Here is a 12000-nt window from a genome sequence, read left to right as displayed (position 1 = left end):
ATCCAAGATGTAAGATTCATTTGTTTCTTCATAGGAACAGATATGGAGAAATTTTACATTACGTCACTTGCTCACCAATGGATCCTCTGCAGTGAATGGTTGCCATCAGAATGAGAGTCCAAACAGCTGATAAAAAACATCACAATAATCCACAAGTAATCCACACCACTCCATAAATGAATGTCTTGTGAAGTGAAAAGTTTTTATCAACTGTTTGGACGCTTATTTTGACGGCACCCATTAACTGCAGAGGATCCATTGGTGAGCAAGTGATGTAATGCTTTATTTCTCCAAATCTGTTCTGATGAAGAAACAAACTCATCTACATCTTGAATGGCCTGAGCGAATTTCAGCAAATTTTCATTTTTGGGTGAACTATTGCTTTAAGATGATCCAAGTGATACAAGGATTGAAAGCAGTATTCTCATGTGTTGTCACTCTTTCTCCAGGTCAGAATGTCCGCCCTCTAAACAAAAGGGAGTACATCTTGGATGTTGCTACAGAAGCTGAGCATGTTGATAGCAACTACAGTCTGTGGTTTCGAAGAGTGATCTGGACGCAGCCACTAAAGTTTGACAGTGAGCTCGGAGTCACTATGCATTACAATCAGGTACATCAGCCAGACTGATTCAATTTCCCAGACATTCCTTTCATGTATTGTGCTGCTTATTGCACAAGTTATAAAGATCTGAGGCATTTGTTCTCGTTTTGAACTAAGTTTTCTCTGTTCAGTCTACTAATCTGAACTTCATTCACATTTTACAGGTGTCCCCTGACTACTTGAAAGGGCTGCTCAATGTTGTCCCACAGGGTAAAGCCAGTGAGCAGCAGCTTCAGCAAGTGTCAAAACTGGCAGCTCTTCAACATCGTGCCAAGGACTTGATCTACCTGCCCACCTTGTAATGCAATTAATCTGACTGACATCATACTGAATTTATCAAGCAGATGTTATGTATCAATGAAAAGCTTAAAAAATGTCACATTTACTCCACTGAATCAAATAACAATTGGACTTCATATGTGTGAATTGATTACTATGAATTTTAGTCCTTATACATATTTAAATTATTATTATAATATACCTTTCAAAAGTTTGGGGGTCTGTAAGATTTAAAAAAAAAGAAGAAGAATTTAACACTTTTATTCATCAAGGAAGCATTAAATTGATCAATTGAAAGTAAAGACATTTATAATGTTACAAAAGTTTCAAATGTTTCAAATAAATACTGTTCTTTTTAACTTTCTGTTTATCAGAGAATCCTGAAAAAATGTGGTATCCTCAGAAATACTAATATTCAGCAGCACAACTGTTTTCAACGTCGATAATAATAAGAAATGTTTGAGCAGCAAATCAGCATATTAGAATGAGTTCTGAAGGATCATGTGACACTGAAGACTGGAGTAATGATGCTGAAAATTCGGCTTTAACATTACAGGAATAAATTACATTTTAACATATATTAAAACAGAAGGCAGTCATTTTAAATTGTAATAATATTTTACAATGTTACATTATTAATGTATTTTTGATCAAATAATTGCAGCCTTATTAAGTATAAGAGACTTCTTTCAAAAACATTAAAAGATCTTCTCAACCCCAGACTTTGAAAAGTAGCGAGTGATATATATCAAGCCTGGTTGCCATCATTCTGGTCTCCTAATGAGACTGCTATTTGCTATTTTCTTCAAGCAGAAACTTGCAGGGAAATATAATCCCAGGGATCATTACTAGGAATGAGGGAGAAATGAGATCTGTCCTCATATTAATTACTGTGCCAATAATTGTATATAGGTAAAATTCCCAGTTGTAAAAACACTGTGTTGTGTTTGTTGTGACTGTTCAGTTGGCCCCTGATGAAGAACAGCACCTGGCTTGTGTCCCTGAGGTAATATAAGTTACCTCTACCATAGACTAACACTCTCTTGTTCTCTGCCATCAGCCATGAGGTTCAGGAGTATATTCCCACCCAGCTCTTCAGTCTCCAGCGGCACCAGCAATGGTTAAACATGGTGACCCAGCACATGCAGCAGGTGCAGGCCCTCACTCCTCATCAGGCCAAAGCACAATTTCTGGGTGAGGTGTTGACTTAGGAGAACAGCCAATGTGAAGGCGCACAGCCTTTTATTTAAAACACTGATTGCTGTGCTTGTGTTTCTGTTTCAGGGCTTGTGAGTGCTTATCCCACGTTTGGCTCGTCATTCTTCTACATACAGAGCAGCAGTAATAGTGCTATCGACACCCCATGCATACTGGCTGTCAATCAAAATGGTCTGAACTTTCTAAGAAAAGATACTCATGTAAGCGTAACCCCTTTATTTCCAATGCTTACTAAAAGCCTGTGTAAAAATAAACTCAGGACTTTTTTGCTAGTCTTTTTAGGCTGTATTTCTAAAACTGCAGCATATTTTTAAAGGGGTCATATGATGCTGCTAAAAAGAACATTATTTTGTGTATTTGGTGTAATGAAATGTGTTTATGCGGTTTAAAGTAAAAAAAAACACATTATTTTCCACATACTGTACATTATTGTTTCTCCTCTACGCCCCGCCTTTCTGAAACGCGTCGATTTTTACAAAGCTCATCGGTCTGAAAAGCGAGGTGTGCTCTGATTGGCCAGCTATCCAGTGCATTGTGATTGGCCGAATACCTCAAGCGGGTGACAAAAATGTTACGCCCCTCACCATATTATTGATGCCGTGTCTGGCCGGAGCGGCGAGACAAAAACATTAAAACCCATTACAAACGAGGCATTTGTTGCATCCAGTGGGGACATAATTACTGATGATAATGACTTATACTGTCATTTTACGCGTTGCGTAGTTTCGCTTTCACAATGAAGCACACAGCGTCTTCAGGACATGGCTGCAGCGTCAACAATACTACAGTGAGAATAAAAGTTATGCCTTCTTTCTTTGCGTGAACATTTGGGTGGCGTTATGCAAATCTTCCCACATCGTGATGTAGATATGTGGGGGCGTGTTAGAATGAGCCGTTTTAGGTAGGCGTGGTTAACTCTTAACTTTTATAAAGAATATCTCTTTGGATTTGAGACTTTAGTCTTTGCAACTTTACAGATCTTCTTTATGCACCAAGAGCTTGTAACACTCTAAAGAGAAAGGAAAAATTGAAATCGCATCATATGACCCCTTTAAATAGTAGCTGACCAAAAAATTACAATTCTGTCACAATTTAGAAAGTCATATGTTTGAAATGCCATGAGGGTGAGTAAGGCTCATCAAGGCTGCATTTATTTGATACAAAATACAGTAAAACAGTAATATTGTGAGATATTATTTAAATAATAAAAGTAATTTATTCCTATAATGTCAAAGCTGAATTTTCAGCATCATTACTCCGATCTTAAACGTCACATGATCCTTCACAAATCATTTTAATATGCTGATTTGTTGCTTTAGAAACATTTATTATTATCTACATTATTATTATTATTATTATATGTTTGTGCTAGATACAGACTTAAATGACGAGGTTAGAAGTTTTTTGTTGTTTAATTTATACAAATAAAAGTATGCAATTATTCAGTGATTAGATATGCAGTCTGCTTTGACACTGCTAACGTGTCCATTATACTGTATATTTGAAAAGATTTGCAAATTGATCTGCATTTCCTTCTATGATATTATACAACATGGTCACATATAGACTTTACAGCTGTTTTCAATGTTCTTCAGGAGCCGATGGTGAAGTTTCCGCTGAAGGAGGTCCAGTCCACCCGTACACAGAGGCCCACAGCTGGCTCCAGTTACCCGTATGTGGAGATAATGCTGGGTGACCTAATGTCTCAACGCATTACACAGTTACAGCTGGACCAGGTATGGACTTTGGACTAAATGAAGGAATATATGATTGCAAATATCATATACATAATCTAATTGTGTAATGTCTGGTAATTTTAATGCCCTTTTAAAGTGTGTTGTTAATCTGAGTTGGTAATTTTCACTGGGCCTGTGTGGGCGGAGCTTATTCCTGTGCGTTTGACTTTACAGAGTCTTGAGCTGTGCCGTGTTATCGCCACGCATATGGAGAACCTGCTGTCAGTACGAGAGAAGAGACTTACTCTGCCGCCCAGTGAAATCACTCTGCTCTAGCACCCTTTCTATTATTACTTTTATGGCAATAATTGCAATCAGACACTATTAAACTTCTACACGTCGAAAGCTACCTGTCATTGTTGATAGTGCAATATGTCTGTTTACAATTTCAAAACCAAGTTCCAGGATTGGCTTGTTATTCACAATAATTTTGCATGCATTCCATTAGATTGAACATATGGGCCCATAATTTAAAACAGTATAGCACTACCTCTAGTTCTGGACATGTGAAGTTCTTCTCTTAAATACTGATTTGCACTACTTAAGACATTTTTTACATGTTTTAAATATTTATATATTGTTTGTGTCATGTGGATGTGAATGGGAAACAAAATATATGCACAACGAATGCAGGTTTAATATGAAGTCTTTATTCTAAATAATAATAATAATAATAAATCACAACTGACCTGTGTTTTCCCCAAATGTGTATTATTTATTTACATTAGATGCACAGTTTGAGGAATCATGAAACATTGTTAATACATTGAATAATATTAACTAATGTTTGTAAAAAAAAAAGCAAATTAATTCATGTGACCAAAAGTTATGATCAGCATTATTATTTTTAAATAAAACTAAAACTATTAACCACATTTTTGTTAATTGAAATAAATTAAAATTCAATACAAAACAATAAAATTCAATAAAATAAAAAAATATAAATATAAATATTACATGAAAATCTTAACAAACATTTTAAATGTTGCGTGGGCAGCTAACAGAAATAAGTTTATGCTAAAGCACTAAAATTGCTAACTGGGAATAAATAAATAACAACATTAAAAAGTGAAATAAAACTAAAACTTATAAAAATAATTTAAACCTAAATAGTAATGTTTAAAAATAACAATAATAATAATAAAAATTACAAAAATATATATATAATTAAAAATTAAACTAAAATGAAAAGGAAACGTAAAAATAAAAGTTAATTAAAAATATTAATAAAAACTTGAATAGTATATAAATAATACTAAAATAGCATGATTTGATTGGCTGGTTTCTCCACGCAATGAAACTGAATTGCTGCCAGGCAATTCAAACGTGTAAGTAAAACTAATCCAGCCGACTCCTGATCCGTGTTTTCCACACGCACGCTGGTCGTGGGCGTGGTTTGGTGAATTGGTCACAGATTCTTGGCTTCTGATTGGCTCTCCTAAGACGTGGTTCCTGTGAACTTGCCCTGTGGTCAAACTGCATAAACACACAGCTGAAAACTTGCACGGCTTGAGGAGTGGATACAAAAGAAACTGGAGCTTGCATGAAGGGTCACATTGTTTCTCTGCACCGATTCACGCCTAACGGAATTGATATCAATCTGAGACGGCGCGGGCTGTGATATTTCTCTGATTCGGCTTCAGGATGATGAAGTTCAGGTTCAGACGGCAGGGGAACGACCCTCATCGTGAGAAAATCAAGCAGGATCTGTTTGCATTCAGTAAGGTATGTGGGATATGTACTGTAGCGTTGGGTCTCCTCTCTCTCTGTCTCTGTCTCGAGCATGCATGCGGTTTCGGGTTGCATTGAAATCGATTAAAAGAACATATAATTCAAGCAAATGTATTCACAAATGATTTATTGTGAACGTGTTCTATTTCAGTAATTTCCTCTTTATTAACATGCAGTTGCTAATATGGCAATGTTTTACAACTATCATGGCCAGATATGACAATATAAGCGCATGAAAGTTGTTTGAAACAGTTATTGCTTTATATATAGCAAGCTTTTCTTTTGGTTAGTGCACAGTTACACTTTTATAGTTTCAAGAGAATGACTGAGAAATGTGTTGCTTTTGCGTGTAATATATTTATCTTCATCAATGGAGCTCATTAAATCAGATCGGGCGTGTTGTCTATTGTGAGTGACCTCAAAGTTTTCTTGTGTTTGTAACTTTAACCGTTACGAACGACTGACAATCGACTGACTAATAATCTGTATGTTTGTTTGTTTGTTTGTTATTGAGCCTTGAACGTGTCCTGCAGTTGTAGGGTGAGGATTTGTAGAGCTCTCTGTAATGAGGCTGCTCTTAAATCATAATGAACATGTTACTGCTCTCTTGCCAAAAACATAGAAAGAGTTTGATTGTAGGCTTTTTACTGATGACCAAACTCTGGCACTATTACAGCACAATCAAACATTTCGACCCCTCCTCTTCAGTGTAAAGCAAAACAGGAGGAAATGAGAGATACCATATTATGCATGTTTTACAGCATTAAAGTCCTCGCTTTTGTTCATTCCTCAAATGCTGCTGATTTATCCACTGATGGTTTAGGAAAACAGAGTGTGTGTGTGTGTGTGTGTGTGTCATGCTGATGAAGCATCATGACACTGTGTAATGTTACAGGAAGGTCCTGTTATTTATCATGTCACACTTTGTCAACCTGTGGATTCGGCTTCAGGATGATGAAGTTCAGGTTCAGACGGCAGGGGAACGACCCTCATCGTGAGAAAATCAAGCAGGATCTGTTTGCATTCAGTAAGGTATGTGGGATATGTACTGTAGCGTTGGGTCTCCTCTCTCTCTGTCTCTCTCTCGAGCATGCATGCGGTTTCGGGTTGCATTGAAATCGATTAAAAGAACATATAATTCAAGCAAATGTATTCACAAATGATTTATTGTGAACGTGTTCTATTTCAGTAATTTCCTCTTTATTAACATGCAGTTGCTAATATGGCAATGTTTTACAACTATCATGGCCAGATATGACAATATAAGCGCATGAAAGTTGTTTGAAACAGTTATTGCTTTATATATAGCAAGCTTTTCTTTTGGTTAGTGCACAGTTACACTTTTATAGTTTCAAGAGAATGACTGAGAAATGTGTTGCTTTTGCGTGTAATATATTTATCTTCATCAATGGAGCTCATTAAATCAGATCGGGCGTGTTGTCTATTGTGAGTGACCTCAAAGTTTTCTTGTGTTTGTAACTTTAACCGTTACGAACGACTGACAATCGACTGACTAATAATCTGTTTGTTTGTTTGTTTGTTTGTTATTGAGCCTTGAACGTGTCCTGCAGTTGTAGGGTGAGGATTTGTAGAGCTCTCTGTAATGAGGCTGCTCTTAAATCATAATGAACATGTTACTGCTCTCTTGCCAAAAACATAGAAAGAGTTTGATTGTAGGCTTTTTACTGATGACCAAACTCTGGCACTATTACAGCACAATCAAACATTTCGACCCCTCCTCTTCAGTGTAAAGCAAAACAGGAGGAAATGAGAGATACCATATTATGCATGTTTTACAGTATTAAAGTCCTCGCTTTTGTTCATTCCTCAAATGCTGCTGATTTATCCACTGATGGTTTAGGAAAACGGAGTGTGTGTGTGTGTGTGTCATGCTGATGAAGCATCATGACACTGTGTAATGTTACAGGAAGGTCCTGTTATTTATCATGTCACACTTTGTCAACCTGTGAAAAGAGATCTGCATCATTCGGCCAACTTCAAGCCTGCTTAGATTTGTGTGTTGATTTAAGGTGACATTTTTAAAATTGCCCAAAAACATGTTTCTGCAAAGCACTTTTGATAACTTTGAAGATGAATTTGACATTGTCTGTCAAATCTACTAGATTTCCTTCCTTGCTATTTCTGGGTCTGCATTTATTTATTTTTTTTTGTAAAAACAAGGAAATTCCCTTCCTTCCAAGACTGCACTGAATAGATCTACTGCATTGTTAATTGTAGCATCAGGGCTCATTAGAGGTCAATGAGGTATGAATTGGTTTCTTTTTTTTTTGAGCTCAGCAGAAAAAGAGGGATTTCAAATGTCTATATGATGTACATTACATGTGAGTTTAAGTTCTGAATGTGTGATTTCCTCTTCTCTTCTTTTTACTCAGACAGTTGAACATGGATTCCCAAACCAGCCAAGTGCTTTGGCCTATGATCCCAAACTGCAGCTTATGGCCATTGGAACTAAATCAGGGGCCATCAAAATGTATCCTTTTGTGAGTGCTTTACTCAAATGGAACGAATGATGTAGTTGAATTGTTTTGTTAATATACACTACTGTTCAAATGTTTGGGGTCAGTAAAAGTTAAAGTAAAGAATTTTACATTGGTAAAAAAAAATGGTTGATTTCAAATAATTGCTGTGCAGAATTTTCTATTCAGCAAAGAATCTTAAAAAATGTATCACAGTTTCCACAAAAATAAGAAGCAGCACTACTGTTTTTAACTGTTGTAATAATAGGAAATGTTATTTGAGCAGCAGTTCAGCATATTAGAATGATTTCTGAAGGATCAACTGACACTGAAGACTGGAGTAATGATGCTGAAAAATCAGCTTTGCATCACAGGAATAAATTACATTTTAAAATGGATTGAAATAGAAAAGTTGTTTTAAATTGTAATGCTATTACAATACAATTGTAATGCTATATTTTACAATGTCACTGTTTTTACTGTGTTTTTGATCAAATAAATGCAGCCTTGCTGAGCAAAAGGGACTTCATTCAAAAACATTAAAAAACCTTAATGACCCCAAACACTTGAACAGAGGTATATTTACACCTAAGTTTGTACACACCTTCTCTGTTGTTTATCTTACCCATTCAAATAATAAATTAAACATAATAATACATTAAACATTAAAAAATAACGAAAATAAAAGAATGGGAATTAAGTTGACAAAAAAATTAAGATTAAACAAAGTTAATTAAGATTTAAGAAATTATGTATTTATATGTATATCAATTTTGTAAGTAGCCACTGTTTGTGTAGATTACAGTGATTCTCTCAATTGGCTTTGAGAGCTGCAGCCATAATGCTTAACTATTCAGTAAAACAAGTTTTAAAAGAAATTCATATATAGGTGCAATTTGTACTTGTATGTCTGTATAATAGTGTGTGTCCAAACTTTTGTGAGAACCACTGGCATTTTACATTAACACCAACTTCTTAAGCGTTATAATATTAAACTCTTTACATCCTTCATAAAATGTTGGGAAAGATTTGGTCATTTTTATTTAGATCAATGATACAATGCAGTGAGTGAATGTCCTAGTTTATGGTTCACTGATTCTGATTAATTACTCTGGATGTATGGCTCTGTTGTGTTGAAGACTTGAATCATCTGCGTTTGTACACAGTGTGACTCGTTACATGTTGTGCTAGTCCTCTAAAACTTGGTACTTTGAAAATAAACTTTTCTAAATTGTTATAATTATACTCGACACTGTCCAGGCCTGAATGTTTGAGTCTGTAGTGGGTAGAAGGAATGTTTAGGAGGATACTATCAGAATAAAGGGTCGGAGACTCCTTTGGTGAGCTGTTATTATCTAGTCCTCCTGGACTGGACAGGTCAGACAGGCCAAGTATCATGGAATACGTCCAACATTCTTTCACAGTCATGCTTGCTTTTTTTTCTGCGATGGAAGCTGAGATACAGGCAGGATCAGTGATATTATGGTGATTGTGATGCACAGTACAGGTCTTTGAGCTTTGGGAGGCTGGTAGTGTCAGGCACAGCCCAGCTGAGAGATGCTCATTCTGCAGCCTTGACTCAGTCGGGGGTGGGGTGGTGGTGGGGGGCGCTAGCTGCGGACGGCCTGATCTGACAACCTGCCACTAATGCCTCGTACATCAGACAAGAAGACTCATGATGGAGAGAGGGCAGGGACTGGTCGGTGTAAATAAAGGAGCTGTTCTGAGGTTGAGTAATGAGAGGTTTGGCTTTGAAAGCATTTCCTCTGTTTGGGTGTTGAAGGGGGTGTGATGAGAGATCAAAGTTTGGTTTACCCAGTCTGACTCCATTTTTTTTGGATGTCTTTGAATAACATTTGGGAATATAGTATTAGTTTAGTGTTGGCGAATTTCTCTCTTCTGTCATTAAGAGTTCTCTTTGAGAGACTTATAAGTTCTGTTCAGGGCATTTCTTCATTATTTTTTAATGAGGAAAGCTAAATGACTTGGTGTCACGCTAGCTTGTTTTGTGAAAAGTTCTGCGGAATGGATTTAAACATGGTGCAGTTATGCTAAAGAATAATCAAATTAGCCAAAATATTTAATAAACCAGGGGATCCCAAAACTTTTTATGTTAGGACCCAGCTAGAGAGCTATGATCATTCTCAAGATCCACTGAAAATGTTTTTACATGCAGCCTGTGAAGAAAAATGATACAGGAAAGACAAGTTATGCCCACCAACAAAGTTGTTAATTTGACATGAGCTATTCTTACACTTTGCAGTAACCACAATTTAAAAACTGTTGTAATTAACATTCATGAATTGGTGGGGGATGTGTACTGCATTGTGAAATTAAGGTCTTTCCAGTTCTGTGAAAATATGCTGATTTGTATGTGTGTTGATTCCATGTCAGCCTGCTTATGTCCCTCAAACTGCGCTTCTGTCTTAAATTCATTTCGTGCAAGGGAAGACCCAGTGACTCTTTTCCTATGGGTCATGCGTAAACTTGTGCTGAATCAATAGCCAGATACTGTTGGATGAAAAAACTAGCAAGATCTTTATGAACAACTTATAAATTGAACCCAGCATACAGTCGTCCAGTATTTTATCAGTTCTTGCGGAGTTATTTGATTGAGCTGTCAGTGCTTTCTTCATTAGTTAGAGAAAACTGGAATGCTGCTGTGGTTTGATAAGCTCCATTTTATCTGGATCGGTTCCAGCTCCAGATGTGTGGTTTGCACATCAAAGGCTGGATTGCTGTGATGTGCATAGCTCTTCAGCCCCGGTCATCCCGATGTCAGACGCCAGAACGGCCCAGTCTGAAGTGCGTCTGAACAAGGGTGCTGTCATCAGAGTTTGTCCAGCTCATCCTGTGCAAAGCCGTTATCAGAAACTCTGATGGATTCATTTATACTGTGACAAAGCCATTAACTCTACCATTAAAGGGATAGTTCACCCTCATTGGCTGGTCCCCTTTGACTTGCATAGTGTTTTTTTCATACTATGGAAGTCAGTGGGGACTAGCAGTGAAGGTGAACTATTCCTTTAAAGTACCTAAAGCTGAGGTGTGTACTTGTTTTTTGGATGATAATATTCTTTCTCCTATTGTAGTTGAATGTCCAGAATCAGATAGATATTAGTAAGCCATTTGTAGGTTTTAAGGCAGATATTCCTGTTTAACCAAATCATGGAATTCAGGGTAGGTGGAAAAATGTTGTGAAATTAAGTGTGAACTTTTTGAACAAACTTTAAAATCCAGCCATTGTTTTTATGAGCATATTTATCTTTTTTTTTTATTTTATGAAACATTTGCTGACCTTTTCAAGGCTTGCTTGTAAATGGGATGTTTACAGTTGCCTTTTGTTTCTTGGCCTCAGTTTAGTGAGCATTCGATGTAATAGCCTGTCTGATCATAAATGTGTCTCCGCTGCCACCACAAATTGAGGCGCAGGGGTGGGTACTATATTTTAAAGCTAAAGAGGAGGACAGACGTGGGGGTTTTAGCAAGGCGAAGTGGAAAGTAATGAGACTGCTGGGACAGAGGAGCTGTTGGAAGTGCCGGGTTCACACCTAAAGAATGCATGTGGCTGTGCCATAAGTTCACCCTCTGCTGTAAGAGGACATTCCTCTGCACTTTTGTTGACTCCATATTTTACTGGTGATAATTGAGATGACTCCCCTTTTAAATTAACAAAATGGTAGCTATCGGACAGGTAGGATCTAAACGGTCTTAAAGCCTGCCCTTGAATACCTGTATAGTTTTGTAATCGATCTATGAGTATGTCATGATCTATAGTGTCGAACGCAGCACTAAGATCAAGTAAAACTAGCAATGAGATACAGCCTTGGTCTGACGCAAGTAATTTTAACAAGCGCAGTTTCTGTGCTATGGTGGGGCCTGAAACCTGACTGAAATTCTTCATAGAGATAATTTTTTTGCAGAATGCAGCACAATTGCGCAGACACAACTTTTTCTA

At 36.9% G+C, this 12000-nt stretch overlaps 2 protein-coding genes across 5 annotated transcripts in view; both read left to right on the top strand.

Annotated features, from left to right (window-relative positions):
* LOC107720090 (unconventional myosin-XV-like) overlaps positions 1 to 4146 on the top strand; it is a 31654-nt gene extending 27508 nt beyond the window's left edge. The window contains 6 exon segments of the mRNA XM_016527695.1: positions 450 to 610; positions 766 to 899; positions 1941 to 2074; positions 2165 to 2298; positions 3694 to 3834; positions 4009 to 4146. Of these exon segments, the coding sequence (XP_016383181.1) occupies positions 450 to 610; positions 766 to 899; positions 1941 to 2074; positions 2165 to 2298; positions 3694 to 3834; positions 4009 to 4110 (806 nt within the window). The 3' untranslated portion in view covers positions 4111 to 4146.
* Positions 4147 to 5332: 1186 nt separating this feature from the next.
* The window catches only part of LOC107720045 (lethal(2) giant larvae protein homolog 1-like), a 47854-nt gene continuing 41186 nt past the window's right edge, over positions 5333 to 12000 (top strand). For 2 of the 4 annotated variants that reach the window (XM_016527631.1, XM_016527634.1), the window contains exons 1-2: positions 6517 to 6597; positions 7959 to 8056. In XM_016527631.1, the coding sequence (XP_016383117.1) occupies positions 6517 to 6597; positions 7959 to 8056 (179 nt within the window). Of the gene's footprint in view, positions 5560 to 6516; positions 6598 to 7958; positions 8057 to 12000 lie in introns of those variants that run through there. The other 2 variants (XM_016527632.1, XM_016527633.1) reach the window with 2 other exon arrangements.

The sequence above is a fragment of the Sinocyclocheilus rhinocerous genome, unplaced genomic scaffold (genome assembly GCF_001515625.1).
Source record: "Sinocyclocheilus rhinocerous isolate Xijiao unplaced genomic scaffold, SAMN03320098_v1.1 scaffold273, whole genome shotgun sequence".
Lineage (NCBI taxonomy): Eukaryota > Metazoa > Chordata > Actinopteri > Cypriniformes > Cyprinidae > Sinocyclocheilus > Sinocyclocheilus rhinocerous.
Note: the sequence above shows the minus strand (reverse complement) of the source record. Positions and strands in the feature narration are given on the sequence as shown.